Source organism: Salvelinus namaycush, chromosome 2, assembly GCF_016432855.1.
Source record: "Salvelinus namaycush isolate Seneca chromosome 2, SaNama_1.0, whole genome shotgun sequence".
Taxonomy (NCBI): Eukaryota; Metazoa; Chordata; class Actinopteri; order Salmoniformes; family Salmonidae; genus Salvelinus; species Salvelinus namaycush.
In genome coordinates this window covers 23,030,940-23,051,587 of record NC_052308.1, presented here as the reverse complement: position 1 = coordinate 23,051,587, position 20,648 = coordinate 23,030,940, and the positions used below count along the sequence as shown (strand labels likewise).

Sequence of the window (20,648 nt, the reverse complement as noted above, 5' to 3'; positions counted from 1 at the left end):
AAAGGCATCACTAGTCACTTTAAATAACGCCACTTTAATAATGTTTACATATCCTACATTACTCATCTCATATGTATATACTGCATTCTATATCATCTACTGCATCTTGCCTATGCCGCACATCCATCGCTCATCCATATCTACATATTCTTATTCATCCCTTTACATTTGTGTGTATAAGGTAGTCGTTGTGAATTTGTTAGATTACTTGTTAGATATTACTGCACTGTCGGAACTAGAAGCATAAGCATTTCGCTACACTCGCATTAACATCTGCTAACCATGTGTATTTGACCAATAAAATGTGATTTGATTTGGATGCCAACTGCCGTTAAACCTCATCAAGAAGAAGAACAACATGGTGCTGCAATTGTGGTGGGATTCAGAGCTTCTGAGTAGTAGCAAGGATCAAGGTCTGTCACGCATGTCTCCTTTGCAGAGACAGTGCAAATAGCTGATGCAGTGGATGCCCTGCAGCCTGAGAATGAAGGTGTTAAAGGAGGTTAATTTTGTTGTTTGTATTTCCCAAGGGATAGATTGTACTGGCCAAACGAAGAATAATAATACAAAAAAAACATTTCAGGGAATACTGACTAACTATGTTCCCCCCTCACAAGGCCCCAGAGCCTGTGTAGGGATCTGGGTATATTTTTGAAAAAGGCTAAGCATTTTTGTTTACGTTTTTTTAATATGAGTATGTTTTTCACCTACCCTACCCTACCTTTTTTTGCGATAAAGTTTCCCAGTTTTCACCCCACTCAGCAGGTGGCGGCAATACACCTCATAGGATGTAGTCTGCCATAAACCCCCACAGAAGAAGATGCAGAAGAAGCTGAAAAACAAGTTCGCATCGCAGACATTCGGTTTCAGGGCGCATAATCTGCAGCTGCATGCGTTTTTGTTTTTGCTGAGCTTTTATTTTGAAGAGCGTTAACCTGATGTAGTGATTTGACGTCAGATCCGCGCAATCCATCACCAACCACTCCACATGTGAAATCATGTCGAAGGCCAGAAGTGCGTAAATACATAAATGTTATTTGACTTTTATAGTTTAAACATTTAATCAACATTGTAGCTAGGTTGATGTGTAACTTATTTTATTGTTGTGGGTTTTGCAGAACAAAAGCGAGCGAAAGTACTTTCCCAAGGAAAACAAAAGGTATGTTTAGCTAGCCTGCTTGCTACTCAGAACGTTAGCTATATTGTAACGTTATAACTAACAATATGTTATTCATAGTCGAACAATTTGCAACAGATTATATTTTAGAACAGTGTGCTGCAAGCCATAATGTTGAATACAATATAATTTTGATTTCACTTGCGTCGCTGCTGAGTATAGTAGTAATACACAAGAGATGCTAATTGCGGCGAATAGCTAACGTTAGCCTGTTGTAACCACATTGGATACAACTGCCAGGCAGCTGACCCCATTTTGGCGAATACTGTACAACATGGATTGCTACAACTTAAGAAAACCTCAGTTTTTGACAAAAACATAGCAAATGACCTGAGAAAGGTCTCTGCAGCCAAATATAATACCTTTGTCCGACTCAGTGTGAAGTAGACGGGGCGGCTGGTAGCCGAGTGGACTAGTAACTGAAAAGGTTACAGGAACGAGTCCCCGAGCTGACAATGTAAAAAATCTGTCGTTCTGCCCCTGAACAAGGCAGTTAACCCACTGTTCCTAGGCCGTCATTGAAAATTCGAATTTGTTCTTAACTGACTTGCCTAGTTAAAAAAAGTTGCACTGTACACATTTTGTATACTGTAACCAACTAGTTATAGCTTAACTAACTATAGTTTAGCTACTTATGTTATGTTAACGTCGGTGGCCATATCTCATTGGAGTTTTAATTTCAATTGGAGGGGAAAGATGGACAACAGACTCAAGGAGGGAAAATGCATTCAGAGCTGTCCATTGCACGCCATCCCAAAGAGTATGGAAAACCAGAAGAAATCCGGAAGAAAAGGGTGAACCATGATATACATTTATTTTTATTACTGTTAATTTATGTCATGACAATAGCACAATTCTTCTGGTTTGGCAATTGATTTATAGGTATTTAAAATGTGTTGCTCTCTTTGCCATGGTCAGCTTCAGGAGCTCCAAGAAAAGCAGAGGTTGTCACGAGAACGGGAGCAGATGAAGAGGAGAAGTCTGGACAGTTTTCAGAGAGATATTCTAGAGCGACAAAGAGCGTTTGAGCAGAGGGTAATTTAACTATTGTAGGTTATAGAAAGAGCAGCTCTCCCAATGCTGTTTTTCTCATTAAATGAGAAAGCTTGTCATGAGTGTTTTTGTGTTCTCTGATTGCAGGAAACTGAGATGCAGAGTTTAGAGAAGCATGTCAATTTTGAAAATGAGAATTCAAGAAAGGCGTACTACAGGGAATTCAAAAAGGTAACTTTTCTTTATCGAGTCCAATTGTCTGTGAGTATGCACAGTAGCATACTCAACAATTTGCAGTATTGCACTTGAGTGATACCCATTTATTTACATTACATTTCTGTACCAGTAAGCTGATCTTTTAGAGAAGGGTACCTGTGTGTGGTGCTTATAATTTATATTATAACAATGTGTTGTATTCCCTGTTCTGTATAAAAGGTGGTTGAGGCCTCTGATGTGATTCTGGAGGTTCTGGATGCCCGTGACCCTCTTGGCTGCCGTTGTCCTCAGGTGGAGCAGGCTGTCATTCAGGGCGGCACTGACAAGAAAATAGTCCTAGTGCTTAACAAGATTGGTGAGTGTGTGAGAGATTCATTAATATGCATAGTTTTATACATTAGAAAGCATTGTGCCATATTATCTTTAACTGACAAACATGTCTTTCCACTGTACTCTTAGACCTGGTGTCCAAGGAGATTGTGGAGAAATGGATCAAGTATCTTCGCAATGAATTTCCCACTGTGGCTTTCAAAGCCTCAACGCAACAACAGAACAAGAATTTGGTGAGTCAGACTATTCAGAAGGGCATATGTAGAACATGGACAGGATAGTTTACCGAAATCAATTTAAGTTACATAAAATATTTGTTTTACTGTCAAGCAATAAGGACCTATGTACTAGATGAAAACTGAATAAACTTTTTTCAGTTAGGATCTAGTAACTATACTTATGTTTTCTATTTGCAGAAGCGAAGCAATGTACCTGTTACCCAGGCCACCGCTGAGCTCCTAGGTAGCAGTGCCTGTGTGGGTGCGGAATGCTTGATGAAACTTTTGGGGAACTACTGCCGCAACCTGGACATTAAGACAGCCATCACTGTTGGTGTGGTTGGTGGGTACATTTTAAATGTACATTTTAGTCATTTAACAGACGCTGTTATCCAGAGCTTCTTCAAATCAAAATGTATTTGTCACATGTGCCGAATACAACCGGTGTAGACCTTACAATGAAATAATTACTTAAAAGCCCTTAACCAACAATGCAGATATAAGAAAATACCTGCCAAAAAGTAAGAGATAAGCATAACAAATCCTTAAAGAGCAGCAGTAAATAACAAATGCGGGGCTATATACAGCGGGTACCGGTACAGAGTCAATGTGCGGAGGCACCGGTATTGAGGTAATATGTACATGTAGGTAGCGTTATTAAAGTGACTATGCATAGATAATAAACAGTAGCAGCAGTGTAGAAGGGTGGGGGGGGGGGGGGGGGGCAATGCAAATAGTCTGGGTAGCCATTTGATTAGCTGTACATGAGTCTTATGGCTTAGGGGTAGAAGCTGTTTAGAAGCCTCTTGGACCTAGACTTGGCGCTCCGGTACCACTTGCCGTGCGGTAGCAGAGAGAACAGTTTTTGACTAGGGTGGCTGGAGTCTTTGACAATGTTTTAGGGCCTTCTTCTGACCCTGCCTGGTATAGAGGTCCTGGATGGCAGGAATCTTGGCCCCGGTGATGTACTGGGCCATACACACTACCCTCTGTAGTAGAGGTCGACCGATTAATTAGGGCCGATTTCAAGTTCTCATAACAATCGTCAATCTGCATTTTTGGACGCCGATTACATTGCATTCCACGGGGAAACTGCGTGGCAGGCTGACCACCTGTTATGCGAGTGCAGCAAGGAGCCAAGGTAGGTTGCTTGCTAGCATTAAACTTATTAAAAAACAATCAATCTTCACATAATCACTAGTTAACTACACATGGTTGATATTTCTAGGTTAACTAGCTTGTCCTGCGTTGTATATAATCAATGCGGTGCCTGTTAATTTATCATCAAATCACAGCCTACTTCGCCAAACGGGATGTTTTAACAAAAGCGCATTCGCAAAAAAAGCACAATCGTTGCACGAATGTACCTAACCATAAACATCAATGCCTTTCTTAAAATCAATATACAGAAGTTAATTTTTTTTAACCTGCATATTTAGTTTAAATAAATAAATGTTAGCAGGCAATATTAACTAGGGAAATTGTCATTTCTCTTGCGTTCATTGCATGCAGAGTCAGGGTATATGCAACAGTTTGGGCCGCCTGGCTCGTTGCAAACTAATTTGCCAGAATTTTACATGATTATGACTTAACATTAAAGGTTGTGCAATGTAACCTCAATATTTAGACTTGGGGTTGCCGTCCGTTTCAATAAATACGGAACGGTTCCGTATTTCACTGAAAGAATAAACGTTTTGTTTTCGAAATGATAGTTTACGGATTTAACCATATTAATGACCAACGGCTCGTATTTCTGTGTTTATATTATAATTAAGTCTATGATTTGATAGAGCAGTCTGACTGAGCGGTGGTAGGCGGCAGCAGGCTCGTAAGCATTCAAACTTTACTGCGTTTTCCAGCTGCTCTTAGCAATGCTTGCTTCACAGCGCTGTTTATGATTTCAAGCCTATCAACTCCTGAGATTAGGCTGGCAATACTAAAGTGCCTATTAGAACATCCAATAGTCAAAGGTATATGAAATATAAATGGTATAGAGAGAGATGGTAGACTAGTCTTAATTCCTATAATAACTACAACCTAAAACTTCTTAACTGGGAATATTGAAGAACTGGGAATATGGAACCACCATCTTTCATATGTTCTGAGCAAGGAACTTAAACGTTCGCTTTTTTACACGGCACATATTGCACTTTTGCTTCTCCAACACTGTTTTTGCTTTATTTAAACCAAATTGAACGTGTTCCATTATTTATTTGAGACTAAATAGATTTTAAGTTAAAATAAGTATTCATTGTTCATTCAGTATTGTTGTAATTGTCATTATTACAAATATATATATATAAAAATCGGCAGATTAATCGGTGTCGGCTTTTTTTGGACCTCCAATAATCTTAATGGTGTTGAAAAATGATAATCGGTCGACCTCTACTCTGTATTGCCTTGCGGTCGGAGGCCGAGCAGTTGCCATACCAGGCAGTGATGCAACCCATCACGATGCTCTCGATGGTGCAGCTGTAGAACCTTTTGAGGATCTGAGGACCCATGCCAAATATTTTCAGTCTCCTGAAGGGGAATAGGTTTTGTTCCCTCTTCACGACTGTCTTGGTGTGTTTGGACCATGTTTCTTTGTTGGTGATGTGGATGCCAAGGAACTTGAAGCTCTCAACCTGCTCCACTGCAGCCCCGTCGATGAGAATGGGGGCGTGTTCTTTTCCTGTAGTCCACAATCATCTCCTCTTCTTGATCACGTTGAGGGAGAGTTGTTGTCCTTGCTCCACACGGTCAGGTCTCTGACCTCCCTATAGGCTGTCTCATGGTTGTCGGTGATCAGGCCTACCACTGTTGTCATCAGTAAATTTAATGATGGTGTTGGAGTAGTGCTTGGCCGTGCAGTCATGAGTGAACAGGGAGTACAGGAGGGGACTGAGCATGCACCCCTGAGGGGCCCACGTGTTGAGGATCAGCGTGGCAGATGTGTTGTTATCTACCCCTACCACCTGGGGCCTGCCCATCAGGAAGCCCAGGATCCAGTTGCAGAGGGAGGTGTTTCGTCCCAGGGTCTTTAGCTTAGTGATGAGCTTTGAGGGCACTATGGTGTTGAATGCTGAGCTGTAGTCAATGAACAGCATTCTTACATAGGTGTTCCTTTTGTTCAGGTGTGAAAGGGCATTGTGGAGTGTGATATAGATTGCATCATCTGTGGATCTGTTGGTGCAGTATGCAAATTGGAGTGGGTCTAGGGTTTTTGGGATAATGGTGTTGATGTGAGCCATGACCAGCCTTTCAAAGCATTTCATGGCTACAGACGTGAGTGCTACGGGTCGGTAGTCATTTAGGCAGGCTAACTTCATGTTCTTGGGCACAGGGACTATGGTGGTCTGCTTGAAACATGCTGGTATTACAGACTCAGACAGGGAGAGGTTTGAAATGTCAGTGAAGACACTTGCAAGTTGGTCAGCGCATGCTCGGAGTACACGTCCTGGTAATCCGTCTGTCCCTGCGGCCTTGTGAATGTTGACCTCTCTAAAGGTCTTACTCACATCGCCTGTGGAGAGCGTGATCATACAGTCGTCCGGGAACAACTGACGCTCTCATGCATGTTTCGGTGTTACTTGCCTCGAAACGAGCATAGAAGTTATTTAGCTCGTCTGGTAGGCTCGTGTCACTGGGCAGCTCTCGGATGTGCTTTCCTTTGTAGTCTGTAATGGTTTGCAAGCCCTGCCACATCCGACGAGCGTCGGAGCCGGTGTAGTACGATTTGATTTTAGTCTTGTGTTGACGCTTTGCCTGTTTGATGGTTCATCAGAGGGCATAGCGGGATTTCTTATAAGCTTCCGGGTTAGAGTCCCGCTCCTTGAAAGCGGCAGCTCTGCCCTTTAGATCAGTGCGAATGTTGCCTGTAATCCATGGCTTCTGGTTGGGGTATGTATGTGCAGTCACTGTGGGGACGACGTCCTCGATGCACTTATTGATACAGAAGCAATTAGGGTTCAGTGCCTTGCTCAACTGCACTTTAAAAAAAATGTCTTCACCTAGTCGGCTTGGGGATTCGAACCAGCAAACTTTCACTTACTGGCACAACGCTCTTAACCACTAGGCTACCTGCTCAATCTTCACACAATTTCGAAGGATCATGGCCACGTCATTCAAGACTTTTCAAACTGGGCAAATGTTTGAAGTTATGCAATATTTTGGATGGTTTTCTTTTTTTCAGGCTTTCCCAATGTTGGAAAGAGCAGTCTCATAAACAGTTTGAAGCGGGCACGTGCATGCAATGTTGGAGCCACACCTGGTGTAACCAAGTAAGTACAAAGCTTTTGGCTTTATTTATGTCTAGGCCTACATGTTCTTTCCTTGCTTGACTGACCTGTATGATGGCTTTTAGGTGCCTTCAGGAAATACACTTGGACAAGCACATCAAGCTTTTAGATTGTCCTGGCATTGTAATGGCAACCTCGACGACTGACGCGGCCATGATCCTTCGGAATTGTGTAAAGATTGAGCAGCTTGTAGACCCTCTACCTCCAGTCGAAGCCATCTTAAGACGCTGCAATAAGACACAGGTATCCAAAGATTATTTAACAGCATATTCACTGCAATGATGTGACAGATGTTACGTCCAAGTTTTCATATTATTTCATTTCATTTCTCAATAGATCATGGAACACTATGGTGTTCCAGACTTCCACACAGCTCTCGAGTTCCTGGCTTTGTTGGCACAGCGACAGGGCAAGTTGAGGAAGGGAGGAGTGCCTGATAATGACAAGGCAGCAAAGAGTGTCCTAATGGACTGGACAGGGTGGGTGCAAACTGCAAAAACATTTATTACATCTGAGGTTTTCAAAGCAACACCGTCCCTACCTAATAAAGTCCCATTATTCTGTTTAATTTGCGGTCATGTAGGGGTAGGATCAGCTACTTTACACACCCTCCGGAGACGCACACTCTTCCCACTCATATCAGTGCTGAGATTGTGGCAGAGATGGGCAAAGCTTTCGACTGGGAGGTACTTGAGAAGGGAAACCAGGAAGTGCTAGCTGGTAGGATACACGCACACATTTGACAGTTACCTAGTAATTGAAAAGTATTTTCGGATAAAAAGAGTGTATGTGCTAAATGTTTTTCTTGTAGTGTCGTCTTGCACTGATGTCCAAATGGGTTTCTGCATGGCAACTGCTGGGATGACTCAGGGTGGTCAAGAAGAACCACCTTGTGAAATGGAAGGTGGAGCTTTGGATGAGGTTGAGTCCAAGGATGAAACTGAATCCATGGATGATGATGATCAGGACCCTGAGGTATTGCAGTGCTTTTACTTGACAAGTTAAATGGATTCTGTGGTACTTTTTAGACGTTTTCAGTTCTTAACTCGTGTGGTGGTCATGTTTTTGTTATTCACCTAATGTTCGCGGGTCTGGTGGACTCACTACATTATTGGATTTTTAAAACAATGCTGTAATCATTTATGTAAAAATACTTAGATGTTGACTTATCAATTACAAGCAATATAGACAGCATACATGGTTAATATTTGACATTTACTTCTGCTAGATCACATTTATCAATAAAAGCGCATTTCATTTTTTTTTTATTGATCAAATGTTATTTTTTGTAAACAAATCAATTATAATCAAGACATGGGTAGAAAAATCATGTTTATCTTGAACAATTATAAATGAAACAAGGTTTTCATCACTTGATGTTTATTGGTTTGACCTGATCAATTTGGAAGGACAAATTTTACATACTGTATATTATGGAAATGATAATTGAACACACATTAAGGCCAGTCTGCTTCTTGCACTTGATGCATGTGTACTGTGTCTTCCTGTCCTTCTTGGGTCCACACACATCACAGCGCTTCTTCTTGTTGCTACCAGCTGCAACCTAGAATGATGAAAATTCTTAGTTCAGGAATTTTACTAACATCTCACACACTCACTCACATACATAGTTACAGCAGGCCATGGTAGGAGAGTCAGACACACACATTCAACAACATCACTCACACTTACTTCCGGTATTGGCTTTGTTGGTTTTGCGAGACGGGCTGATGGGTGACAAGCATCCTCCTGAATCCCCCTCACGATGGCTGCATAAGCTGGTGTCCTTGGGATCTGCTGCCGCCTCTGGAGTTGTGGTCTTACCAATGCCTTGCCCAGCTCCTCTAGAAAGAGCCTTCTCCTCTGGAGCTTCCCTCTGTTCCAATCTGGGTTCAACGCCATCCAGATGACAAACGCGTTCTACGCCAAGATGTTGAAGAATATCACAGCTGTAGCCAGTCACCAGACCAGCTTGTCTAAATTGTCCTCCCCTCCTTTGTAATCCGTGATGATTTGTGGTTTTTGATGTTCCTGGCCACAGATTCTCCCATCTCTATGCAGCATACTCATGAGTACCACCTTTTTGCCTGCCTTTGGTACGTAGGAGACTAGGGACGTGTCGGCCATGAACACAAACTTAAAGGAATTGATAGGCCTGTTCTGTGTATTCAACAGCTGAGGTGGGAGCTTTGGCTTGTTTTTTTTTCGTACTCTTCCTACCATCGTCAGGTGCTCCTGTCCCAGCTTGTGCGAAGTTAAAAAATAAAAAATAAAAATTAAGTTGGCGAATGTGATGTTGTGGCCGCTGAGTCCCTGTCAAGTTCAGGACAACCTGCATCCCCTGATTCTTCTCAGGCGCTCCTCCGTCTGGCTTCCTTGTTTACACTTGCATGTTCCACGCATATGATGAAGCAGCATCACAGGCTACCCGGATCTTGATTCCATATTTTGTGGGTTTATACAGTATGTACTGCCTGAAGGGGCAGCGGCCCCTAAATGGCATAAGCTGTTCATCAACAGTAACGTTGGGCCCAGGGTTGTAAAACAGGGGAAGGTGGTCCACTCACTTGTCCCACACTGACCTGATTGCAGCTAGCTTGTCTCTCTGCCACCGAGCTGGTCTGGTGTCTCGGATAATAATCGGATAATCCTGGAAATAATGTGGACGTTTTCCAGAGACATCGTTGCTCTGAAAAGTGCTCTGCCAGTTTCTGCATCCCACAGGGATTCTCCATTGGATTTGAAAACACCAGCAAGGATAAGATCCCCAAAGTATGAATGTAAATGAGTTGGGTCCATCTCCTTCATCTCTCTCCAAAAACACGCCTTCTCTCCAAATTAGTGCAGTCCAGAATGGTTTTCTGGATGGTGTCTTGGATGACCAGTTCAAAAGACTTTATGTCCTGCACATAAGTAACCGGCGTCTGCGTCGGCCTTGGTTGCATCCTTATCACATTGGCAGCCATGCGACGTGTCTCATTACTTGGGCAAGAAGACCATTCAATTTCACAATTTTGACATCCAAATTTATCCTACTGGGTCAATCTTAACCTCTTCTTTCAAATCACTGTCAGACTCTGAATTGACAGACATGATCCTCAAATTTGGAAAAATTCTTTCTCTTCCAAAGTGTCTTCTCTCTCTGCAAAAAATATTTCTAAGGCTCTCTGAGCGGAGATTATTTTTGCCATACTGATTGTTTTTGGTAAGGAGCCACACATGCAAAGCAATTTATTTGTTGTGTCCCTCCCCTAATGTATACCTGGATGGGGTAGTGAGTGGGAAAATACAGCTTTTTTACAGTGTGTTGTAATAACATTTTGCAGGTTCCCGCAAGACATTAGTTTCACACACTACAAAGGGTGAAGAGTGCGAGAAAAGCGGGAGACAGACAGGTTATTGGTGCTATGTTGAAACAGCAGGCCCAGGGAGGAGGAAGGCAAACAACAAACCTTTTTTAATCCTTTTTACTTGTTTTCACCAACACACACTTTTCCACACTTTTATTACCCTCTGGTCCAGTGGACTCTTAACACCACATACAGTACCAGTCAAAAGTTTGGACACGCCTACTCATTCAAGGGTTTTTCTTTATTTTTTACTATTTTCTACATTGTAGGATAATAGTGAAGACATCAAAACTATGAAATAACACATGGAGTCATGTATTAACCAAAGTGTTAAACAAATCAAAATATATTTTATGTTCATCAAAGTAGCCACCCTTTGCCTTGATGACAGCTTTGCACACTCTTGGCATTCTCTCAACCAGCTTCACCTGGAATTCTTTTCCAACAGTCTTGAAGGAGTTCCCACAAATGCTGAGCACTTGTTGGCTGCTTTTCCTTCACTCTGTGGTCCAACTCATCCCAAACCATCTCAATTGGGTTGAGGTTGGGTGGCGCTGGAGGTCAGGTCATATGATGCAGCACTCATCACTCTCTTTCTTGGTCAAATAGCCCTTACACAGCCTGGAGATGTGTTGGGCCATTTTCCTGTTGAAAAACACATGATAGTCCCACTAAGCGCAAACCAGATGGGATGGCGAATTGCTGGAGAATGCTGTGGTAGCCATGCTGGCTAAGTGTTCCTTGAATTCTAAATAAATCAGTGTCACCAGCAAAGCACCATAACACCACCACCTCCATGCTTCACGGTGGGAACAACACATGCAGAGATCATCCGTTCACCGACTCAGTGTCTCAAAGACACTGCGGTTGGAACCAAAAATCTCATTTGGACTCAGACCAAAGGACAGATTTCCACCGGTCTAATGTCCATTGCTCGTGTTTCTTGGCCCAAGCACGTCTTCTTTTTGGTGGCCTTCAGTAGTGGTTTCTTTGCAGCAGTTCAACCATGAAGGCCTGACTCACGCAGTCTCCTCTGAACAGTTGATGTTGAGAAGTCTGTTACTTGAACTCAGAAATTGCAGCCCAAATAAATGCTTCAGAGGCTGGTAACTAATGAACTGCAGCAGAGAGAACTCTGGGTCTTCCTTTCATGTGGCGGTCCTCATGAGAGGCAGTTTCATCATAGCGCTTGATGGTATTTGCGACTGCACTTGAATAAACTTGAAGTTTTCTGTATTGACTGAACTTCATGTCTTAAAGTAACGATGGACTGTTTCTCTTTGCTTTTTTGAGCTGTTCTTAATATGGACTTGGTATTTTACCAAATAGAGCTATCTTCTGTATACCACCCCTACCTTGTCACAACAACTGATTGGCTCGAATGCATGAAGAAGGAAAGAAATTCCACAAATTTCCTTTTACCAAGGCACACCTGTTAATTGAAATGCATTCCAGGTGACTACCTCATGAAGCTGGTTGAGAGAATGCCAAGAGTGTGCAAAGCTGTCATCAAAGCAACGGGTGGTTACTTTGAAGAATATAAAATATGTTTTGATTTTCATTACATGATACCATATGTGTTAATTCATTGTTTTTATGTCTTCACTATTATTCTACAAGGTAGAAAATAGTAAAAAAAAAAAAAAAGAACCCCTGGAATGAGTAGGTGTGTCAACTTTTGACTGGTACTGTATGTAATATACATGTGTACCGGGGTATACAGTGCACTCAATAAATGTGTTATTTCACATGTTCTTCACAGAAAATGAGCCAAGGCCAATGTGTCTCGGGTTGAAAAAATAATTAATTGTATAATTTATTTTAGTAAACATTGAAAATGGGTCCCACAGACCCGAACACTAGGCAAGGGTTAAAGTAGCGTTTATGAGCCGACAGTGGTCCCTATGTCATATGCCGATATGTGCACCACATCATTGCTCTCTCTCACTCTGCTGTGGGTGCATCATGTGCATCTTGCTTGCTGTCACTCATATGGCGAGGGGCTGAAGCTCATTGGTTGAACTTGAATTGCTAGCCGGCTGGCCCAATTGGGGGAAAATGTATGGCACAGCTTCCAGAACATTGATATTGTTCTGGATCAATATAGCTTTCAAATGAGGGATTTCGTGGCCAATTGAGGTAAAACAGTAATTCTGCTCATAGATTATGCATGTATGAAGTACAGTCGTGGCAAAAAGTTTTGAGAATGACAAATATTAATTTACACAAAGTTTGCTGCTTCAGTGTCTAGATATTTTTGGCAGATGTTACTATGGAATACTGAAGTATAATTACAAGCATTTAACACGTGTCAAAGGCTTTTATTGACAATTACATGAAGTTGATGCAAAGAGTCTATTTGCAGTGTTGACCCTTTTTCAAGACCTCTGCAATCCGCCCTGGCATGCTGTCAATTAACTTCTGGACCACATCCTGACTGATGGCAGCCCATTCTTGCATAATCAATGCTTGGAGTTTGTCAGAATTTGTGGGGTTTTGTTTGTCCACCCTTCTCTTGCAGATTGACCACAAGTTCTCAATGGGATTAAGGTCTGGGGTGTTTCCTGGCCATGAACCCAAAATATCGATGTTTTGTTCCCTGAGCCACTTATCACTTTTGCATTATGGCAAGGTGCTCCATCATGCTGGAAAGGCATTGTTCGTCACCAAACTGTTCCTGGATGGTTGGGAGAAGTTGCTCTCGGAGGATGTGTTGGTACCATTCTTTATTCATGGCTGTGTTCTTAGGCAAAATTGTGAGTGAGCCCAGTCCCTTTGCTGAGAAGCAACCCCACACATGAATGGTCTCAGGATGCTTTACTGTTGGCATGACACAGGACTGATGGTAGTGCTCAACTTGTCTTCTCCAGACAAGCTTTTTTCCGGATGCCCCAAACAATCGGAAAGGGGATTCATCAGAGAAAATTACTTTACCCCAGTCCTCAGCAGTCCAATCCCTGTACCTTTTGCAGAATATCAGTCGGTCCCTGATGTTTTTCCTGGAGAGAAGTTGCTTCTTTGCTGCCCTTCTTTGACACCAGGCCATCCTCAAAGTCTTTGCCTCACTGTGTGTGCAGATGCACTCACACCTGCCTGCTGCCATTCCTGAGCAAGCTCTACTGGTGGTGCCCCGATCCTGCAACTTACTGGCAGCAATATCCTTGCCTGTGAAGCCCTTTTTGTGCAAAGCAATGATGATGGCACGTGTTTCCTTGCAGGTAACCATTATTGACAGAAGAACAATGATTCTAAGCACCACCCTCCTTTTGAAGCTTCCATTCTGTTATTCGAACTCAATCAGCATGACAGAGTGATCTCCGGCCTTGTCCTCGTCAACACTCACACCTGTGTTAACGAGAGAATCACTGACATGATGTCAGCTGGTCCTCTTGTGGCAGGGCAGAAATGCAGTGGAAATGTTTTTTGGGGATTCAGTTCATTTGCATGGCAAAGAGGGACTTTGCAATTCATCTGATCATTCTGGAGTATATGCAAATTGCCATCATACAAACTGAGGCAGCAGACTTTGTGAAAATTAATATTTGTGTCATTCTCAACTTTTGGCCACGACTACACATTGACACACCCATCCCAAAGCAGGAAGTAAAAAAAAAAAATATATATCTTTAAACTTAGTTGTTGCCAAAGTCCCTGAAGCAACTCCCCATTTTCATGCCTACTGAACACAACCCAGATGATGATACCACTTTTACAGTCGTATTATGACTTGTGCTGGTTTCCACTTAAATGCAATTCATCAAAGGACTTTCATCTTAACAGTGTACAAAACATTTGAGAACACCTGCTCTTTCCATGACATACTGCCCATGTGAATCCAATTTTAGGAAGGTGGTATCATTGTTTTGTACATCTTGTCTTTTTTTATTTAACACTAGTTTGGACCTATGACTGTGGAGATTAAAGCACCAAGGGCAAAGACTGGTGGTTCAGTTGATGCTGCTGCCCCCAGGACCCTCGATTTAAAGGATATCTGGAATGTAGACCCTCTTCAGCAGGGCCAAGCACTCGTGGCTGCTGGGAAGAAGAGGAAGAAGCAACAGAAAAGAGCTGGTATATCTTACATTTTAACACAAACAATTTGTTGTATAAATCCTTGCTTTGTAGATCACTTGACAACCATATTTTGTTAGCTTGAGGTTTTTAACTTCGATATTGTTTAGGTGTTTTTATTACCATTACTTCTGTAATTGACAGGTTGATATGTGAATTTATACAATTTCTCCTTTCTCACTATTTTCTTTTCAGACAAAATTGCTACCAAACTCTCAGACAGCCTGACGACGGCAATGAACTTTGCATTTTCAGATATATGAAAAATAAAAGGTAATCTAAGACGGGGTGTTTTTGTTTTTTTATTTAGTTATCTGTTCAGTCAATATCATCAACCTTATTCACAACATCCCCTAGTGGTAGGCATGATGTACAATAAAGTATATCAGCATTTACATATCAAGACTGGGTGGGTTGTACCGACATGGATTAACTCTTAAACTGGGTTTAATAAAGGTTTATTTATTAATCTTGTTGCACCAAACTTTATTCCTATTTTTAAATTAATCCCACTAAATCTTAGTTTAGAAGGATTAGATTACATTTTGACTTTAAACCAGGATAAAATGTAATATTGTTGCTCCATTGTTTTAAAAACAATTTTAAATTCAGCAAATATTAGTGTATGTGCTTTATTTTTGGTGTGATTAACAATTATCTCCTGTGGTTTATAATGTTTGTTAAACTCAACTAGCCAGCTAATGTATTTGACAACAAAGTGCAATTCATTTCATCCTTAGCCTGAAGTGAAAACTCACTTTGCTAACTAGCAATGCCCAGTGCTGGTTTGTTTCCATAGAATTAGAACATATTGCTATGGTGAATCCATTATGACACGTGTCACTAGTCATCGAGATTTAACCTTAGATTAACTAATCTAGATTAGGTCAAATCTAAACAATCATTTGGTTCTAATATTTCAACACACCTTTACTTGACAATACTTTCTTCATTCTCGATTTGGAAGGAACCGGTGTCTTAACTCCTTTTTCTAGTTGCAGGTTGGATTCCGATAACGAAGAAATATTCCGAATCATATTAAATCCACTTTTTGCACCGAGTGAGAAATTGTCATTTGGGTCACTGACACTCCTTCTAAACTCAGCAAAAAAAAGAAATGACCTCTCACTGTCAACTGCTTTATTTTCAGCAAACGTAACGTGTAAATATTTGTATGAACATAACAAGATTCAACAACTGAGACATAAACTGAACAAGTTCCACAGACATGTGACTAACAGAAATGGAATAATGTGTCCCTGAACAAAGGAGGGGTCAAAATCAAAAGTAACAGTCAGTATCTGGTGTGGCCACCAGCTGCATTAAGTACTGCAGTGCATCTCCTCATGGACTGCACCAGATTTGCCAGTTCTTGCTGTGAGATGTTACCCCATTCTTCCACCAAGGCACCTGCAAATTCCAGAACATTTCTGGGGGGAATGGCCTTAGCCCTCACCCTCCGATCCAACAGGTCCCAGACTTGCTCAATGGGATTAAGATCCGGGCTCTTCGCTGGCCATGGCAGAACATTGACATTCCTGTCTTGCAGGAAATCACACACAGAATGAGCAGTGTGGTTGGTGGAATTCTCATGTTAGGATGAGCCTGCAGGAAGGGTACCTCATGAGGGAGGAGGATGTCTTCCCTGTAACGCACAGCATTGCGATGGTCTGCAATGACGACAGGCTCAGTCCGATGAAGCTGTGACACACCGTCCCAGACCATGACGGACCCTCCACCTTCAAATCGATCCCGTTCCAGAGAACAGGCCTCGGTGTAACGCTCATTCCTTCGACGATAAATGCGAATCCCACCATCACCCCTGGTGAGACAAAACCGCGACTCGTCAGTGAAGAGCACTGTTTGCCAGTCCTGTCTGGTCCAGTTACGGTGGGTTTGTGCCCGTAGGTGACGTTGCCGGTGATGTCTGGTGAGGACCTCCCTTACAACAGGCCTACAAGCCCTCAGTCCAGCCTGAGAGTCTGAGCACTGATGGAGGGATTGTGCGTTCCTGGTGTAACTCGGGCAGTTGTTGCCATCCTGTACCTGTCCCGCAGGTGTGATGTTCGGATGTATCGATCCTGTGCAGGTGTTGTTACACGTGGTCTGCCTCTGAGGACGATCAGCTGTCCGTCCTGTCTCCCTGTAGCGCTGTCTTAGGCGTCTCACAGTACGGACATTGCAATTTATTGCCCTGGGCACATCTGCAGTCCTCCTGCCTCCTTGCAGCATGTTCAAGCAGATGAGCAGGGACTCTGGGCATCTTTCTTTTGGTGTTTTTCAGAGTCAGTAGAAAGGCCTCTCTAGTGTCCTAAGTTTTCATAACTGTGACCTTAATTGCCTACTGTCTGTGAGCTGTTAGTGTCTTAACGACCTTTCCACAGGTGCATGTGCATTAATTGTTTATGGTTCATGGGAAACTGTTTAAACCCTTTACAATGAAGATCTGTGAAGTTATTTGGATTTTTACCTATCTTTGAAAGACAGAGTCCTGGAAAAGGGACATTTCTTTTTTTTGCTGAGTTTAGTTATTGTAGATGTATAGAGAGAAATTGTGCGTTTTTAAACGAAATATGTTGCGAAAGGTATTTTTGTTGAAAGTGGTCTAAAAAATTGTCACTTTCATCATGATTTCCAAAAAATGGTTTGTGTAAAAATTTAACAAGCATGTAAAACATCCTTCCTCCCAATAAAATAACTATGAGAATTGCCAGAACAATCTGAGGTACCAAATATATTTTTGTGCTATGCTGATATCGCCCAAATGTGTGATATGCTATGGCTTTTGTATGCTTTGATTGTATACGTCAACCTAAGATAAAAAGCACTGCAATTTAGAATAATGAACAAAATTATATTTCCAACACTGCTGGTTCATCAAGGTAAGTTGAAATGGGATTTTGTTCAACATTCTGACTTGCTGGGCTCCTTATCGTAGGCAAAAGATAGGTAGCAGCTGTCTGTCTGAGGAGAATCTTACTATATATGGCCATACTCTCATCGCAGTAAGAAGTAAACAATTTCACCTTAACTATCTACAAAGCAAATTCAATGAGTTAACCAGCCAAGGTCCACATTTTCTGAAATATTTGTAAAAATATATATAAGCTAAAGCGTGAAATGGGCATGGCCTAACTGATTCAACAATCCAAAACACAATGTATAATCATAATCAATTGTTATTTCTGGGTGTGTATTAAAGTTAGCTGGCTAACTCATTGATCCTACTCTGTAGTATACCCCTCTGTAAGGTTTCATATGGTTAGAGTTAGCTAAATCTCTTTCTGTCCAAATGAGGTAACTTGTTGGCCTTTATTACTTCTGTCCCATAGGGTACCCTTTTTGGCTCCAGATACTTGCCCCCAGACGCAAAAGCTCAGAACTGGCCATGCCAATAACTGTTAAAAGTGCACTGTGGAGTGATGTGTTTTTGGAGACCTCTTTGGCCTTGAATGCTTTTTATTTTTTTACACGATTTACCAGAAACCCCGGCTCATTGGTAGTCAACGCTGGGATGACATAGCATCAACATCTGCTCTGGCTGTGGGAGATTTGAGACTCTTGATTTGAGGTCTTTACTCAATTGGATTTGCTCCTCTCCTGAATCATCTCTCCTCCTTCCTCTCTCCTCGATTCCCTTTGAGGCCAGAGGAGGAGAAGGAAAGTAGACACAAAATGCGTCATCGGGCAAATTACGTTAACAGGGTGGAATTCAAAAGAATTGACACTCCTCGACCACATCAGTTTCCGGGTCACGGAGGAGCGAGGCAATGGAGAGGGTGGACAGACTTTTCCCCAAATGAGAATTGGCCAGAAAAAGTGGATGTGATAACAGCTACAGATGTGATTGAAAAGGAGATGAATCAATTTCATTTACAATGTCTTCAGAACAGGTGAAATGTGATTATGGGTATAGTTATGATTTTTGTTATTTTAGTGTTAGGTACATCCAGAGCCATATAGGCTAACTTTTAGAATTTTTAATATTGTTCTAATTCTATAAATTCAGTTACAAAATATTGTTTAAATATTCCCAATGTAATGTTAACATGGATGCCATAGAATGTTGTAGTGTCATGTAAATGCATCATAATGCTCATTTTAAACATTGTTTTATAGTATGTTTTCTAAAACATTCTCCATGTAATCTATGGTGGTGGTTTGTATGGAGTTTTCCTGTACTGTCCAGTAATGGACACCAAGAAGCTATGCTTATTTCACTATCTGGTGTATTATCTGTAGTTACTTGCATAAAGCTATCCCAGGAACTCCAGCCATCCCAGATTGAGGACATCTCCCAAGTGCAATTGCCTGGAGATGGCCAGTGACTTTGACAGGTAGTGCTGCAGTCAGGGACTGTACAGATGAGTGAGCAGGATGGAAGGAGACACTGTCACAAAGCCTATAACATTGACAACTGTTCTACTATTTATAGTCCAGCAGACAGTTCTAAATTCAGACGGCTAAATACTTTAATGCAGACTCCTGCACCTTAACACAAGTGCTGCCATTATATTTGAGAATCTTCAAAGTAGCCACCCTTTGCCTTGACAGTTTTGCACTTGGCATTCTCAACTAGATTCATGAGGTAGTCAACCGGAATACATTACAATTAACAGGAGTCCCTGTTAATTGTATTTCTTTCCTTAATGCATTTGAGCCAACCAGTTGTATTGTGACATGGTAGGAGTGGTATACAGACGATAGCCCTATTTGGTAAAAGACCAAGTCCATGTTATGGCGAGAACAGCTCAAATAAGCAAAGAGAAACAACAGTCCATCATTACTTTAAGACATGGTCAGTCAAACCAGAAAATTAAGAACTGAAAGTTTCAAGTGCTGTCGCAAAAACCATGAAGCGCTGGCTCTCGTGAGGACCGCCACAGGAAAGGAAGACCCAGAGTTACCTCTGCTGCAGAGGATAAGCTCAGAGTTACCAGCCTCAGAAATTGCAGCCCAAATAAATGCTTCACAGAGTTCAAGTAACAGACACATCTCAACATCATCTATTCAGAGGAGACTGCGTGAATCAGGCCTTCGTGGTCGAATTGCTTTAAAGAAACCACTACTAAAGGATACCAATAAGAAGTGACTTGCTTGGGCCAAGAAACATGAGCAATGGACATTAGACCGGTGGTAATCTGTCCTTTGGTCTGATGGAGGTGTGATGCTGGTAGCACTGATTTATTTAGAATTCAAGGCACACTTAGCCAGCATGTCTACCCCAGCATTCTGCAGCGATACGCCATCCCACCTGGTTTGCACTTAGTGGGACAATGATTTGTTTTTCAACAGGACAATGACCCAAAACACACCTCCAGGCTGTGTAAGGGTTATTTAACCAAGAAAAGTGATGTTCTGCATCAGATGACCTGGCCTCCACAATCACCTGATCTCAACCCAATTGAGATGGTTTGGGATGAGTTGGACCGCAGAGTGAAGGGAAAAGCAGGCAACAAGTGCTCAGCATATGTGGGTACCCGTTCAAGACTGTTGGAAAATCATTCCTCATGAAACTGTTTGAGAGAATGCCAAGAGTGTGCAAAGCTGTCAAGGCAAAGGGTGGGTGCTTTGAAGAATCTAAAATATATTTTGATTTGTTTAACACTTTGGTTACTACATATGTGTTATTTCATAGTTTTGATGTCTTCACTATTATTCTACAATGTAGAAAATAGTAAAAAAATAAAGAAACCCTTTAAATGAGCACCGAGTGGCGCAGCGGTCGAAGGCACTGCATCTCAGTGCAAGAGGCATCTCTATAGTACCTGGTTCGGATCTAGGCTGTATCACATCCAGCCGTAATTGGAAGTCCCATAGGGCGGCGCACAATTGGCCCAGCGTTGGCCGGAGTAGGCCGTCATTGTAAATAATTATTTGTTCTTAGCTGATTTGCCTAGTTAAATAAATAAATAAAGGTTCAATTAGTAGGTGTATCCAAACTTTTGACTGGTCCTGTATGTTTATAACTCTTTCCTCGACTAGACTGTACTTTATTCATTTGGATACCAAC

The 20,648-nt window shown here is 41.8% G+C and overlaps 1 protein-coding gene across 2 annotated transcripts; it reads left to right on the top strand.

Annotated features, from left to right (window-relative positions):
* Positions 1–938: 938 nt before the first annotated feature.
* gnl3l (guanine nucleotide binding protein-like 3 (nucleolar)-like) lies at positions 939–19,333 on the top strand. 2 transcript variants are annotated; one of them, XM_039009375.1, is made up of 16 exons: positions 939–1,014; positions 1,119–1,159; positions 1,867–1,971; positions 2,096–2,212; positions 2,318–2,401; positions 2,606–2,741; positions 2,846–2,949; positions 3,133–3,277; positions 7,109–7,196; positions 7,280–7,457; positions 7,551–7,693; positions 7,798–7,934; positions 8,026–8,189; positions 14,461–14,635; positions 14,831–14,908; positions 17,968–19,333. In XM_039009375.1, the coding sequence occupies exons 1-15, from the start codon at positions 999–1,001 to the stop codon at positions 14,896–14,898; spliced, it is 1,701 nt and encodes a 566-aa protein (XP_038865303.1). In that variant the 5' UTR covers positions 939–998; the 3' UTR covers positions 14,899–14,908; positions 17,968–19,333. The 2 variants fall into 2 exon arrangements, with proteins under 2 accessions (XP_038865303.1, XP_038865295.1); XM_039009367.1 differs by lacking the exon at positions 17,968–19,333 and having other exon boundaries at positions 14,831–14,919.
* Positions 19,334–20,648: the final 1,315 nt, after the last annotated feature.

Coding starts and splice junctions, on each gene's coding strand:
- gnl3l (XM_039009375.1), top strand. Junction 2,742..2,845: donor CCTAGTGCTTAACAAGATTG/GTGAGTGTGTGA, acceptor CTGTACTCTTAG/ACCTGGTGTCCAAGGAGATT. Junction 7,935..8,025: donor AAACCAGGAAGTGCTAGCTG/GTAGGATACACG, acceptor TTTTTCTTGTAG/TGTCGTCTTGCACTGATGTC.